The sequence below is a fragment of the Corylus avellana genome, chromosome ca2 (genome assembly GCF_901000735.1).
Source record: "Corylus avellana chromosome ca2, CavTom2PMs-1.0".
Lineage (NCBI taxonomy): Eukaryota > Viridiplantae > Streptophyta > Magnoliopsida > Fagales > Betulaceae > Corylus > Corylus avellana.
In genome coordinates this window covers 11720988-11736648 of record NC_081542.1, presented here as the reverse complement: position 1 = coordinate 11736648, position 15661 = coordinate 11720988, and the positions used below count along the sequence as shown (strand labels likewise).

The window sequence follows — 15661 nt, the reverse complement described above, 5'->3', positions numbered from 1 at the left end:
GCATCTCACCACACCAAAAATCCTCCCAAAATTTGACTTTCCCCCCCGAACCAGGATCCAATCTAAAGTGGCACTGAAACGACCTCCAACCCCTACAAATGTGTTTCCATAGCCCCACCCCATGCGTTCCACGAGGGACTTTAGAGCGCCAACCACCCCAAAGCACCCCATACTTAGCCACCAAGATACTTCTCCACCAAGCTTCTTGCTCATTAGCAAATCTCCATAACCATTTTTCCAAAAGAGCTTGGTTAAAAAGACGCAAACTCCGAATCCCTACACCACCCTCAGCAATCGAAGAACAGACCTCGTGCCAACTGACCAAATGGAACTTAGGCTCTTCCTTGAACCCCCCCATAAAAAATCCCGTTGAATCTTCTCAATGCGATTCGCCACGGAAACAGGAATGGGGAAAAGGGACAAAAAATAGGTGGGAAGATTGGATAAGGTGCTCTTGATGAGAGTGAGCCTCGCTCCCTTGGACAAATATGAGCGCTTCCAAGGGGCCAACCTTCTAGCAATTTTCTCCAACATGTCATCCCAAATAGCCAAAAGCTTGAACGAAGCCCCTAGCGGAAGACCCAAATACTTCAAGGGCAGAGAACTAGTGCCACAACCCAGAATGCCGGCCAACTCACCCGTCTCATCCGAACCTCCAACAAGAACCAAAACAAACTTGGCCCGATTTACTTTTAACCTTGAGACCGTCTCGAAACCAATAATGAGGGCTTTAATATATCTAACTTGATCAGGAGCAGCCCCACAAAAAACCAGAGTATCATCAGCAAAAAGAAGATGAGAAATTGTTACCCGCTCAGACTCTCTGGCACCCACATAGAAACCGTTAAAGGAGCCCCTACTAATAGAAACATTAATCATCCTGCTGAACGCCTCCATGACCACAATGAACAAAAAAGGCGAAAGGGGGTCACCTTGTCTTACCCCACGCGAACTCTCAAAGAAACCGGAAGGAGAGCCATTGATCAACACCGAGAACCGCACCGACGAGATACAATGTTCAATCCATGAGCACCATTTCTCACCAAAACCGCATCTTCTTAATAGGTAGAGTAAAAACTTCCAGTTCATGTGATCATAAGCCTTCTCCATATCCAACTTACACAAGAGGCCGGGATCCCCATATCTGACACGGCTGTTCAGGCACTCATTGGCAATAAGCACTGAATCCAAAATATGTCTACCTTTGACGAATGCATTCTGCGGATTGGAGATGACCCGATTCATGACCCCCCTCATTCTATTGACTAAAACCTTCGCTATAATCTTATAGGTGCCCCCACAAGGCTGATTGGGCGAAAATCCTTCAGATCGGAAGCCCCATGCAACTTCAGAATAAGAGCAATAAACGTAGCATTGAGGCTTTTTTCGCATTTACCTCGATCATAGAACTCCGCAAAAACAGCCATGATGTCCTTTTTGATCACCTCCCAACAATCCTGGAAAAAAGCCATAGAAAAGCCATCCGGGCCTGGAGCCTTGTCCCTGTCCATTTTTTTAACCACTTCCCACACCTCCCTTTCCTCGAAAGGGACTTCCAGACTAGAAGACTCATCCACCTCCAACCGATCGAAATGAAGATTATCCAACCTCGGTCGCCAACTAAGAGTCTCTGTGAAGAGTGTCTCATAAAAACGAGTAATATGATTACTAATAGCCTCCTGATCAGAAATAGTAAAGCCATGAATGTTCAAAGACTCAATATAGTTCTCTCTTCGGTTGGCATTAGCAATCCGATGGAAATATTTTGTACACTTGTCACCCTCTTTCAAACAACGGATCCTAGACTTTTGCCTCCAACTGATTTCTTCTTGAAGAAGGGAGAGTTCTAACTCCCTTGTGAGCACCCTTTTCCTCTCAATCTCTTCCGTGGATAAACCTCTCACTTCCTCCACCCTGTTCAGATCTTTAAGATCTTCCATACGAGCCTTAATACAGACCCCCACGTTACCAAACTCTTGAGCATTCCATCTTTTAATATCCCACTTTAGAGCTTGCAACTTCTTGGAAAGAATGAAACTCGGAGTACCCTGAAAATGATACGAATCCCACCAACTGCGCACTTTCTCCGCAAAACCCTCCACTTTGAGCCACTTTGAGCCACATATTAATACCAAATAATACACTTAACAACTTCTTAATGTGAAACCCTAGAAGCCTCCAAGAACGACTAACAACACTAATTACATATGAGATATATGGCCTGGTAATAGTAAGATAATTCAACTTTCCAACTAGACAACGATACCTACCATGATCTTCAAATAATTCTCCTTCATCCTTTAGTAATTTCTTATTAGGATCCATTGGAATTCAATGGGACGAGCACCCAAAAGATCCATACCTTCTAACAAATCAAGCACATATTTTCTCTGAGATAAATTGATACCTGTCTGAAATCAAACAACTTCAATCCCCATAAAATATTGAAGTTTCCCCAAATACTTTGTATGAAACCTCTACTGCAAAAACTGTTTCAGTCAAGCAATGTCTCTTGAATTATCTCTGTTAATCACAATATCATCTACATATACCATAAGAAGAATATAGCTTGCACTAGTATGCAAGTGAAATACTGAATGATCTGTCTGGCATCTCTAGAGACCAAACTCCAATACGGGCTCAAAGAATTTCCAAACCATGCCCTCAGTAATTGCCTGAGACCATACAAAGCCTTTTTTAACTTATAGACACAACCCTAAGACTCTCCCTGAGCAACAAACCTAGATGGTTACTCCATATAAACTTCATCATGTATGTCCCCCTGCAAAAAGGCATTTTTAATATCCAATTGAAACAAACGCCAATCGAGAGATTAGCACCAAAAAAAAAAAAATTACACGAACAAAAGAAATTTTGGCAACATTAGAAAACGTCCCATCATAATCATATCATATGTTTGTGTATAACCCTTAGCAACCAAACGGGCTTTCAATCTTTCAACTGAACCATAAAGATTACTTAACCATGTAAACACATTTGCGACCAATAGTCTATTTACCAAGCGGTAATGGAACCAGCTCCCACGTCCCATTTTAATGCAGGGATGCCATTTCCAATTCCATAGGTTGCCTTCAACCAAAGTCAGATAACCCATCATGCACTGTCTTTGGCATAGACACACTATAGATATATGAAATAAAGCAAGAGAGTGACGGAGACAAACTAGTGGATACAAACTGACTTATAGAATGTTGGGTAATATAAGAGCGTTTACCTTTTCGCATAACAATAGGCAAGGAGTCGAATGCAAGTGGGGACAAGTGATGGTTGAGGGCGGCGTGTATAAACTTGGAGTGGAGCAGGCAAGCCTAGAGGCCAGAAGTATGGAGGAGAAGGAGAGGCAAACTCAGATAGAGGTGGAATTGGCATCAGAATGGATGCGACATCAAGCTCAAGGGTAGAGTCGCCCAAAGAAGTACCAGCAGGAAAGTAGGGAGTAGACTCAACCAACGAGACATCTGCGCTAGGGAAATAGCGGCAAAAACAAGACTAGCAACGATATTCCTTCTAGGTTGTAGAATAACCAAGAAAGACATAGTTAGTAGCCGACGATCAAGCCTATCAGAACCAAAACCCAGATTATGAACATAGCAAACACATTCAAAAACCTTCGGTGGCAAGGAGAATGGAGAAGGGGGCAGATGAAGAAGGAAACAAGAGAAAATGAGGAGGCACCATCTAAGACCGAGGGGGGCATTTGATTAATAAGATAAAAGCAATGAGAACAGCATCACACCAAACTTGTTTTGGGACATGCATATGAAATAAGAGAGCATGCGCAACATCCAATAAAGGACGATTCTTGCGTTTAGCTACACCATTTTGTTGTAGAGTGTGAATACACGAGGTCTAATGGATAATGTCTTTATCAAACAAATAAGATGCAAAATAACCAAATGCGTATTCTTTAGCATTATCAAAAAACGCAAGATACGGATTTTCTTAGCAAATTGAATCTTAATGGCACTAAGAAATAACTCGAAATGATTTTTCATTAAAAATAACCATGTCATACAAGAAAAACCATCCACAAATGTCACAAAAAAGTTGAATTTATTGGGCACTGCACTGATCGATCTCCATTAGGACTGGCAATTTTGACACGACCCACGAACACAACATGAAGTTACAGGATTTGGATTTACCCCTTAACGGGTTCAGGTCGTAATCGGGTCAACCCGTTAATTTTTTATTTTGGCAGGTCAACCCGATTACGACCCGCCTCACCCGTTTATTAAAAAACACAAAAAAGCCAAACCCTAAACACTAAAACAACAGACATCAATGCCCTTATGCCTTTCACACTTTTCTCTCTCTCTCTCATATGCATCTGCAATTCCACATCTCTGCCTTTTCCTTTCACTTTCTCGATTTCTCCTTATCTTTTCTTCACTATCTCCTCTCTCACAGTCTCAGTGTCTCACGGTCTCCTCTCCACTCTCCCTCACACATTGTCTCCTCTCTCACAGTCTCCGCTATCCTCTCCACTCTCCTTCGCACGCTGTCTCCTCTCTCACGATCTCCGATATCCTCTCTTGCTCTGATTTTGTATTTCATTTTCTGTAGCATTTTTTTTAAACAGGTCAAACGTGTTGTGTCGGATTACCCGGTTATTTTTTGTGTCGTATTCATGTTTAAGAGTTCAACCTGTTTATCTAAACAAATCGTGTTCGTGTTTAGGCTAATCAGGTGGCGGGTCATTACGGGTCGTATTCCTGTCAACCCGCCAACCTATTTTGCCACCCTAGTCCCCATACATCAAAATGAACTAACCCAAAAGGACTCAAAACCATATGAACAACTCTTAATGAAAAAGTGACAAGGTGATGCTTACTAAGCTGACAAGCTTGGCAATGCATGGACAACTCATTATTAGGACTAGGTATTTGACGCTTCAACATAGAAAGTGAATGATGGCCAAGAGGACAACGCCACTAAAGAGTAGAGACTAACGACTACAAAACGCAAGAGCAAGAGATAGGTGCGCCATCCAAATAATATAATCCACCAACTTCATGCCCTACCAATCATCCTCGTCTCGAGATCCTAAAAAATGCACAAATGGTAAAAACTAAGGCCTTGTTTGGTTTGCGGAATAAGTATTCCGTTAGGAAAATGAATAGTCATTACTGGTACTAGAGGATTGATAAGCGCCGAATGTTGCATATTCAAGCCTCTTAATTTACATATGTTAATTTCTTAGCATTGTTATTTGTTTGATTTTGTTTTGTTTTTGTGTTTTAGGTCTTATTTGACAAACCATTGGAAATTGAGCTTAAAAGACAACAATTGGAGCATTCTGGATCTAGGATCGATCGCAGCACTCCTGGGATCGAGCGCACCTGCGCTCGAGCGTCTGCGGCCAAGGATCAAGCGCATGTCTGCGCTCGCGCGCATATCAGTGCGCTCAAGCGCGCATAATCTCAGATCGAGCGCACACGGGCGTACAGTGCACGGCAAGAATCCTTTTCCAGCTTGGACTTGGTTTTCAGTCTCCCAATTGGACTGGGAGACTGACTTCCGATTTTCTGAGGATTTCTAGGGTTTTAAGGTTTTTCAAATCCCTATAAATAGGGCTCTAAACATTGTAAACAGACACACCGCTTTCTAGAGCAAAATTCAGTAAAATTGTCTTTGGAGCTTAGAAGAGCATGAGCAGCTAAACCCAATTGTAGGGTATTGATGTAACCCTTTCCAAGCACTATAGTTTGATTGTATTTAATTTCTAGTTTTTCTATTTATGCATGTTGATTGTATAACTATGAGGATTGTTACAATTGATTTCTGCTCCTCATATTAAATGCAATTGTTCTTTAATTCCAATTCAATATTAGTAAAATTATTATCTTGTCTTAGAAATTATTTTACTATTATTGAACTCAAATCATTCTTATTTTCTGTGATTATAAGAATGATGGTTATACAATGGTTCTTAATTGGCATGTAATCAATAGGGTTAGATAGACCATACCTAGGAAAGACGGATCGTACTACACCCTAGTTTAGTATAATTTAAGTAGACGATCCGTGCCAACCAAAGATGGGTTATGCTATTCCATTGATTGCATGAATTTATTTTCATATGTTTTCTTGTTTAATTTATAACATGCATATAAAGAATTGCTAGAATTAAATATGGTTAACCATTGGTGTGCGGATCGTGGTGAAATCAATACCCTACTCTCTCTCTCATATATAATATATCTACTCCTTTTATTTTCATGCACTTTAGTTTTTAAGCAAATCAAATCAAAACCCCTTTTAATTAAGTTAACCTTGATCTTTTAAAATTTGATAATTAAACCCCTGCAGTCCTTGAGGTTCGACACCCTCAATATAGCCCTATCCTACAGGATTCGTACTATTACGAGTGGTAATTTTTATTATTGATATTTTTAGACACAAAAATACCACATCAAGGATGTTAGAATTGAATAATTATTCATATTATTTAGTTTGGTAACAACACATATTTCATAATTGGAATTGAACTATACTAAAAAGCCCATATGATTTCTGATTTTTCCAAAACTAAAATTTAAAAAAAAAAAAAAAATTTGTTGAAGGTGGGTGGCCAGCCGGCCATCCACAAAAAACCCTAAAGCATCAAGGGTGGCCGCACCACACCCAGGGTTTTCTGTGGGTGGCTGGCCACCCACACGTTCAACATTTTTATTTTTTACTTTTTTAAGTTTGAAAGAAATTAAAAAAAAAAAAAAATGGTGTTTTTTGGAAAACCTTGTCCATTCCCTAGGGAATAAATTCCTCTCATTTTTTAAAGGAATAGTTACTCCTCTTCATAAGGGAATCGTTATTCCCATGGGAATAACCATTTCTAAAAATAGGCTCATACCAAACAAATGAATGGTTATTCCATAAAAATAGCCATTTCATTCCAGGGGTCTATTCTGCAAACCAAACGGGGCCTAATAAAATAATCAGGGAAAAGTATACATACCCCCCTCAAAGTACCACCACCTCACTGTCAATGTCCTCTCAAACTACCAAAATTTGTCAATGTCCCCCTAATGAAAAAAAAAAAAAAAAAACATACCCTTCAGAAAAATTCAAAAAAAAAATAATAATATAAATAAATAAAGGAAGGTTTCAAGGGGTGGCCCAAACCAACCCCATTGGCAGCTCTCGACGCTGAAGTCTTTGGAAGACGACACAAATGGGGCCCGGGCCCACCAGTCTATCTTCTCCAGCCCACCTCTCGTCACCCATTCATCAGCATTCCATATGCTGGAAAACAAGTACATGGGCTTCTAATTAGGGAAGAAGTCATTTGCTTCCCCGTTGTTTTTTAGTATTTAGTTTTTCCTTTTTTCTTTCCCTTTTTTCGAATTTACAATGGTACTTTTGTCTTATTGAAATAATTTTAAGGTCATTTTTGTCTTTGTACTGGCCTTGGGGTGGACATTGATAAATTTTGATAATTTTGGGGAAACATTAACAATGGAGTCGTAGTTTGAAAAGGGGTATATGTACTTTTCCCAAACAATTAGGAGATTTGGTAAATTTACCAATGGATAACAAATTAAAAGGAAAAATAGGAACATGTAAAACATAAAAGAACTTGATATCAAATTTGAAGTGCCAAAGCCGGAAACTCGAGAGAGGGAACCATTAGCGAGGGTGACACTTTGAGGTGTATCAAGAGGGTGAGAGAGGGACGTAGACAAACTAGTCACATGTTCATTTGCTCCAGAGTCGATGACCCATGAGTTGCTAGTGGAGGATAGAAGACAATGAGACGCAGTACTTGACTTAGCGAAGAGGAATAGACCTTCTAATTGGCTAAGAATTGAGCATACTGTACTCACTGTATGGAAATCATATCAAAATCCAGAGCTGGACTCAAACTAACAGGTGGTTCAAATGTGGTCGATGAATCCTCCTGCAAAGAAATTTAATTGGCAAACCCAAACGGTTTGCCACGTATATCCCAACAATAATCCACAAAATGATTACTACGGCCACAATGAGTGTTTTTACAAGGCTCACGACTCCCAGCCTGACCACCACCTCGAGAACCATGACCACCGCTACCCCCACGTTCCCCATAGGGACTACGAAAAGCACCAAGGGCGACAATAAAAGCAGTGCGACCTCCATTACGCTCATCATTCAACTAAGAACTAGTATTAAAAAGAGTAGCTTGCTGAATTTGAGGAAAAAGAAAAAAAAAAACTCAAGAAGAGATGTGAGCTCCAAACCACCCAAATCCGTGCATGAACAGATTCATACTCCAATTTCAAGCCGAGACGAAACTGAACCACATCCACATCTTGAGATTGATTTTCCATAGTATTCAGGTCAGTGGAAAGTGGTTGATACATGTTCCTCTCCTTACAAAAGGCCACAACCTAATTGTAGTATTAGTCCACAGTCCATGCACCTTGCTCAAGCCCAAAATATTTTTCCACGCCTCATAAATCCAAGTGATATTCACGGTAACAATGTACACATGTCCAAGATGATCACAAATATCCTTAGCAATAGAATGATAGATACACAAGGATCCAATGTGGGGCTCAATATTGTTCAACATAAGGGAGATAATTTGTTTATCTTCTTCTTCCCAAAGGCTAGGGGAACTAGTGTTCTGAGGCTTATCCGAGGATAAGTGATCGTACAAGCCCTTTCCTTTGAGAAATGCTTCGACAGATCGCGCCCAAGAAACATAATTCTTCCCATTTAGTTTCACATAAGTCATAGGAGCATTAACTAGGGGCACCTAAGGAAACATATCTACTTTAGCGGCCATAATATTAATCAAACTCAGAAATCAATGCAACAACAGCAAAAAATACTCCAAATAATCCACCACAATAATGCAACTAACAACCACCCACAATAACCAACCAAATAAATCAGAAAACCCCACAAAAATAGTGCTGAAAAGGGCCAAAAAACAGCTCAAACTGAAGCACATCAGCCAAAATATTGTAGAAAGAAAGAGGACCGGTTGAAATACCATCTCCAACAACTACCCAAAAACCTGCTGGCGACAGTCATACCTTGCTGGCAACACCACCTACAACATCCACAGAACCAACTGACAACCACAAAGCAAACTTTTCAATGACAACCCAACCTGCCACCAAAGTACTTAACCATTACACCACTCTCCAACCACCATAGACGCCAACAACCACCACATAAACCTCTGATCGACACAACCATACACCCTGATCGATTGTTTCTACACAGGGTAGAACTCATACCTCAGCAATTGCAATACTGATTATGCCGTTTTCACCAAAACCACCAATGACAACGAATCTGACAGAGCCAATGACAACATCATACCACCGATGACAATGATATTGGCACGATCTACCCCCAATCACAGGCATAAAGCCAACTTTTCAGAAGTCCACGATCAGTAGTACCAAAAAAGGGAAGAAAGCAAAATACAAAACAAAACAAAAGGAAGAAAAAGTAGAGAGGAGCAGAGGCAGTCAGGGGGTCTGCAATGTAGCGTGCAATGTAATCAAATCCAAGGCTCTGGTACCATGTTATAGGGTTTGAATGGGAAGAAAATAGAGAATGAAGAGGCTACGTTTTCTACCTAGCCTCTCTCTCTTACCTTATATAGCAAAATCTAATACAAAAATATCTCTACATATTCTTATAACACAAACAAACTCTTCTAACATCTCTCAACCACATAGTGAAAACAGTGAACCCACCAAGCTTAATTGACGTCCCAAAATTTCACAAAATGACCATTGCATTTTTCCCTTGATACGGAGCAAGGGAAAAAGATGGGAATAATCACTTCTGAAGTTTTGAGCTAAAGATGTGGTTGTGTTCTAATACAAAATGAATTTCGGCTGTCCATGCCTATGCAATCTACCATCTATAGGAAAGTTTCAAAGCAGAGAGAGTCACCTGAGCATCCATAACTGAACTTCTGAAGTCCAGTTGCAGTGAAATCTATATCTCCCTCTCCAATACACCTTTCCTTCAGCAAATGTTCAGAAAAAACAGTAGATCCCAAAGGAACCACAACAGCTGCCACATTATCCAGACTGCCCTTTTCAAAGGCAGTGTTTACTATGCAATCAGCTAGTGAGTACAAGCATGAAGCGGAAAGTTCTGATCTCAGCGTACCATGACTCTGTACTTCCCACAACAAATCACAAACATCCTGTAAGCTCAACTTCTCAAAAACACCATCAGATGCAGCCACCAGATAGCTATCATTCATGGCCAGAGGCTGCCAATCTGTCACCTCCGGTGCAGATATAACACCATAACTGAAAATAATTCAAAGAAATACTAAATCAGAATTTCAATAAATAGTTTTTTCTGCAAAGTCAAAAGAGGATGTTAGATGATCAAAAGAAAAGAATTGCAAGTTAACAGGCCTTCATTATGAGCTCTTTTAGAGGTCATGACGCCATGACTGGGTCAATTGAGGAAGGGAATAATAAGGCGTATTTGTTTCTACACAAAATGTGTTTTGGGAAACATTTTGACATGTTTCGTATTTGGTGCATTTAAAAACCTTAGTTAACAGGGGAAAAAAAAAAAAAATCCCTAGTCAATGGAAAACTAAGCAAAACAAAAGTGTAAATTATTTTCTATCTATTAAAGCTTCTGTCTCTAAATGCCATCACAAGTATGCTAGGCCCGCCTGCTGCCAGCTACCACAGCAACTGCTGAACCTTCCACATGGTCATGTTGGTTAATGAGTACATGGTCATGTTGGTTAATGATTTTCAGTGCCATCCAAATGATGATTTTTTTTTTTTTTAAAAAAAAAATGATTTCAAATTCTGGATTTCAGCAAATAACAGAAAATTACTAATTATTCCAAAAAAAAAAAAAAAAAAAAGTCTTCAATTTTCCAACAAAATGTCTTGCTTAAAAACAAACAAACTCCAAATCTACATAATTTTCGCTTTTTGTGAACCTGACCTTTTAAAGGGCACATCACCAATTGCTCGGGAGATCGCCAGCTGACCATTTACTCGGGGCACACCACCCAACTCAAGAACATAGCCACCAGCAGTTTCAACGCGAATCCTTTCATCATCTCTATCTGGATGATGATCTCTGGTCAATTCCTTAACATAAAAATGTGCCAATCCGTTGGAGGAAGCCGCTTTGAAGTTGTCATCATCTCTTACACGTGAAATAGCACCGTTGCGTCCTTTCTGCCTGTATAACCTTATTAAGGTGGCTGCAATCCCCAAATACCATCAACTGAATAACCTTTACCATGTTTTTGATAAAATGATATGGCATGGTAATCATACAAGAATACTATGCCATAAAGAACAACAGAAAAACATTGTCTAACGTTCCAAACATCCCATGGTAAGAACATGTGCATTAAAACAGCGAATTAAGCCCAAGAGCCGTCTAACCTTTAGCCTCTGCAGGAGACTGGAATTTTTCAGAGCACAGAAAAGCCTTTGAATCTCCAATGTTGGCAACTAAAATTTGACCATCAGCTATCAGTACAACTGTGGCTGTAGAACCAGAATCAAGATTCCTTCTAGACGCTTCCTTCAAGGCTCAAGTGAATTGATGTCAACATAAGAGCAAAAGGAAGAAAATAGTACACAATAATTCTGAAACAAGCAAAGAAACATTAATAGAACTTGCCTTAGAAAAAGTCCCATCAATATCATGGATTGCCCTCATCAATGCTTCTTTTAAAATTGCTAAGTGAAGAGAATCATCAAAATTCACTGGCCATGAATACTTAAACCTAGAAAAGCATTCAAAATTTAGAACTACATATCAACAACATCCCCCCAGATTAAAAAGGACTGTACCAAACAAAAGTTTCATGATTTAAATACTAAAATCCTCTAAAAGAATTAAACGGGATAACTTGCTCAAAATACAACAGGCTTATGATTAGCAAAATTAAGAGTGTGCACAAGTGACCGACATATCCCTTAGCTAATGTAGAACACTGCAATATTGTATTAACAGTAAAAAAAGGTTTTATTGTAAAATAATCCTACAGGTTTTTCATAAAAAAGTATGTAAAAATTCTTTCTATCGGCACACATGTAACACACGACCCACCACCGTGCTTTTGGTTTTTCTTTTTTCAGATTAAGATTTTTTTCCAGTTGTTTAAATATACATATAGGCGTATTGCTTTAACTTCTCTTTAATGTTAACAACTCTATCAAAACCACAATGGTAGAAGTAGAACACTCCATGAACCATGCAATAATCAAAAACAATGACATTGACATGAATGTATCAGTAATACACAAGAGCACCTCCCAAGATCCAAGTCATGCTGACCTAGTGGTTCTTTCATCCCAATTAAGCATTTGAAAAAAAATATCATGTTCTCTCTTATCCAGAAATCTTGCGCCCCATTTCTTTGAAAATGTTGCATCCAGAAGGAAATAAGTATGCAAAACGAAATACTCCAATAAAAGTTTCGAAGCCATGTCACTAGCATCAGCACCATTATGACCATCAAAAACTGCCACCATTCCAACTGTAACCTCCTTAACCCCTACTTTACCTGCTCCAACAACAGACAAAAGCCAAGTTTAAAATGAACGACTAAAAATAAAAGGTAAACTACTGTTCATGTATCATTTATCCATAGATTTTAACTCGGTGCAATTTGGAATTATTTGAGAGTTTCAGTATAAGTAAATGCACATGAAATGACTTAAATTGCCATCTACAAGTACACATATTTTACAATTTTTTTAACAATAAAACTATTCTAACTGAACATTATTTGAAAATCGATACACAACGGTCAGTTTGACAATGGGATTGATGAATGTTTTTTTAGTTAGAGAAAAATACACTTAACCCCCCGAAATATCACCACTTTATTATTTTAGCCTCCAAAATTTAAAAAGTGACACTCGAATCTCACAAACTACCAAACCGGAAAATTTAGCCCATCCGCCATTGAGGGTGGTTCAAACACCACAAATGGCCAAATAGGAGTGGCCTAAACCACTCTCAAACCATTTGGGGGTGGCAAATGGGAGTGGCCGAAACCACCCTCTAGCCAGTTGAAGATGGTTCAAACACCCCCTAGCCATTTGGCCATTAGGGGGGTGCCAAACCACCCCATGGCCACCTCCAGGGCAACCATAGTGGGTGGTCGAGCCACTTCCTTTAGTCAAATAGGGGTGGCCGGCCAACGCCAAATGGTTTGGGGATAATTTCGGCCACTTCATTTGACCATTCTCCAAGCGGGCTAAAGGGGAAGCTCAACCAATGCCAAATTTTATTTTTTATATTTTTGTATTTTTTTTTTTTAACACTTTCCTTTGGAGCATTTTTGAAAGTTTATGAGCTACATTGGAGGCTAAAATTGTCAAAATTTTGTAGTTTGTGAGGATTTGAATGTCACTTTTTAAACTTTGAAGGCTAAAATGCAAAAGTAGTGATAATTTATCAAAATTCCAACTTAGGGGTTGATTTGGATGAAAGATTCAAATTGGTATAAAAATTTTAAGGGAAAACTTTACTTAACCCCTCTAAATAGTATGTTTTTGTAATCACCTCCTTAAAGTTAAAAAACTCTCAATTTAGAATATCCAACTTTAAAAAAATTTGCAATGTCACCCCTCTATTAAGATTTTCGATTATATCGTAACAGAGACCTTGAAATTTTTCAAAATACCCCAGTTTTTTTTTTATTATTATTTAATTCAAATAATTTTGTAATTTTATAAATTTTATAATATATAAAAACCATTTCACTTATTTGCCATCTGATTTAACCCTAACAGGAAGGTGATATTGTAAATTTTTTAAAGTTTGATAGAAAAAATTAAGATTTTTTGAGCTTTAGAAGTAATTGTAAAAGCGATAGAAAATTGAGGAGCTTAATTGAAGTTTCTCCAAACTTTAAAATCCTCCTAGTAATGCAATTAATATGTATTTATAAGAAATCCCAAAGAGAGAGTGTGCGCATGGTGGTACCAGGAAAGGGGATACGAATGTCGAGAGCACAGAGGATGCGGTCTTCCTGGGACTTTCGGCGACCCTGAAGCCTGGCGGATTGGCAACGAGCCATGGTGGTGGTGGTCCGGGAATCGGGACCGTAGTTGGAGAGCTTCCAGCGGGGGCATTTCGGGGACTGAAAAACCGCCGGAGCACCACCTTCTGTGTACACCGTCAAGCACGTCGACGACTCGCCGTAAGTGCGCGTTTTTGCTGACGCCAGGAACGCTAGCAGAAATAGCTGAAATTTGAATGCTTGAAACATCTGCTACCGTTACGTGAGAAATGAATAATGCCAACCCTTTACATTGAATAAATAAATATATATATCATAAATTACGCCAAATGAAAAATGCAAAATCAATCCTAATTTATTTGATTTGCATTAAGTTTTTTTGTGATACTAAAATGATTCAAAGACCTCCTAGCTATTATACATAAATAATAATTTATTTTTTAACGTCGAATTTCATCAAAATATTTGACGAATTTCGTTAATGTACTATATCCGTGCTAACAAAATGACAATATGTTACTTATAAAAAAAATGGATAAACTACGAGCGACTTGAGAGGTCGTCACAGCCACTCCGTTTCATTTTAAAAAAAATAATAATTAAGTTTTTAGTTTTCTATTGTATATCTTTTATTTATTTATTAAATATTTTTATTATAAGTGACACATGTATTTAATTAATTAGCGTTTTATATCAAAGATTTCTACTAATTTTATATTAATGTTTTAAAAACTTGAAATTCAAGTTTTCTTCTTGTTATTTTTTTTTTTCTTTACACTTTTTTTCATTTGAAACTAATATGGGAATATTTTAACAATTTTTAATTTATATGAATTAAACTAAAATTAAGGTTCTTATGATATTAAAATTTTTTGTAATTTATACATTCATGCAATGTTCTACTTGTGATTGTGTTACTAACTCACTATGTTTAATAATATACTAATGTATAACCTTTAGTTTTTTTTTTTTTTTTTGAAAAACCCGTGATAGTTTTTTGACACGACTTTTTTTTTAACTTAGATGAAAAATATGTTGAGAAGGCGTTTAACTTTTAAAATGTATTTTTTATTGACATGTCCACACAAGCGGGATGAGGAGTTTAAGCTTTCAAATTAAATTATAAGAATCGCGGGTTATGTGCTACTTTCCCATAAAATTTTTGTTACATGAATGCGTTAACATACACACAATGTGATAGATTGTTAGGTTTTGAAGGAACCTAAATCTTTTAGATTCGTTAAAGGGAACCTAAAACATTTTCAAACACAAGGTTTGGATTAATTTTTTGCTTACTTTATTCATAACATAATAGCCTTTAAGCAAGCTATTACAATATTTTTTAGGACTGAGTCATCAAAACTCTTACATGGAATAAAATAAAGACAATATCAAATAAAAATAAACACACAATAAAATATTTTACTGTGTCATATATTTTACTATATCATATTAATATTAATAATTGTTCCGCATAAAACTCCATTCTCGTAACATTTTTATAAAGAAAAATATCATTTTGTATTTTTTTTAAAATACCAAATAAAAGAATGACCAAAAACATATATTATTTCTTCACACATTTTTTTCATTTGCTATTTATTTATTTTTTTCAAATAAAAAAATAAGACAAAAGTTAAACTTAAGTTGGATAAATAA

The 15661-nt window shown here is 37.8% G+C and overlaps 1 protein-coding gene across 1 annotated transcript in view; it reads right to left on the bottom strand.

The window, feature by feature from the left end:
• Window positions 1–14263, bottom strand: part of LOC132170489 (uncharacterized) — a 29984-nt gene extending 15721 nt beyond the window's left edge. The window contains exons 1-6 of the mRNA XM_059581487.1: window positions 13966–14263; window positions 12307–12535; window positions 11647–11752; window positions 11406–11547; window positions 10954–11218; window positions 9922–10289 (exon numbers count right to left, since the gene is read on the bottom strand). Of these exons, the coding sequence (XP_059437470.1) occupies window positions 9922–10289; window positions 10954–11218; window positions 11406–11547; window positions 11647–11752; window positions 12307–12535; window positions 13966–14251 (1396 nt within the window). The 5' untranslated portion in view covers window positions 14252–14263. The remainder of the gene's footprint in view (window positions 1–9921; window positions 10290–10953; window positions 11219–11405; window positions 11548–11646; window positions 11753–12306; window positions 12536–13965) is intronic.
• Window positions 14264–15661: the final 1398 nt, after the last annotated feature.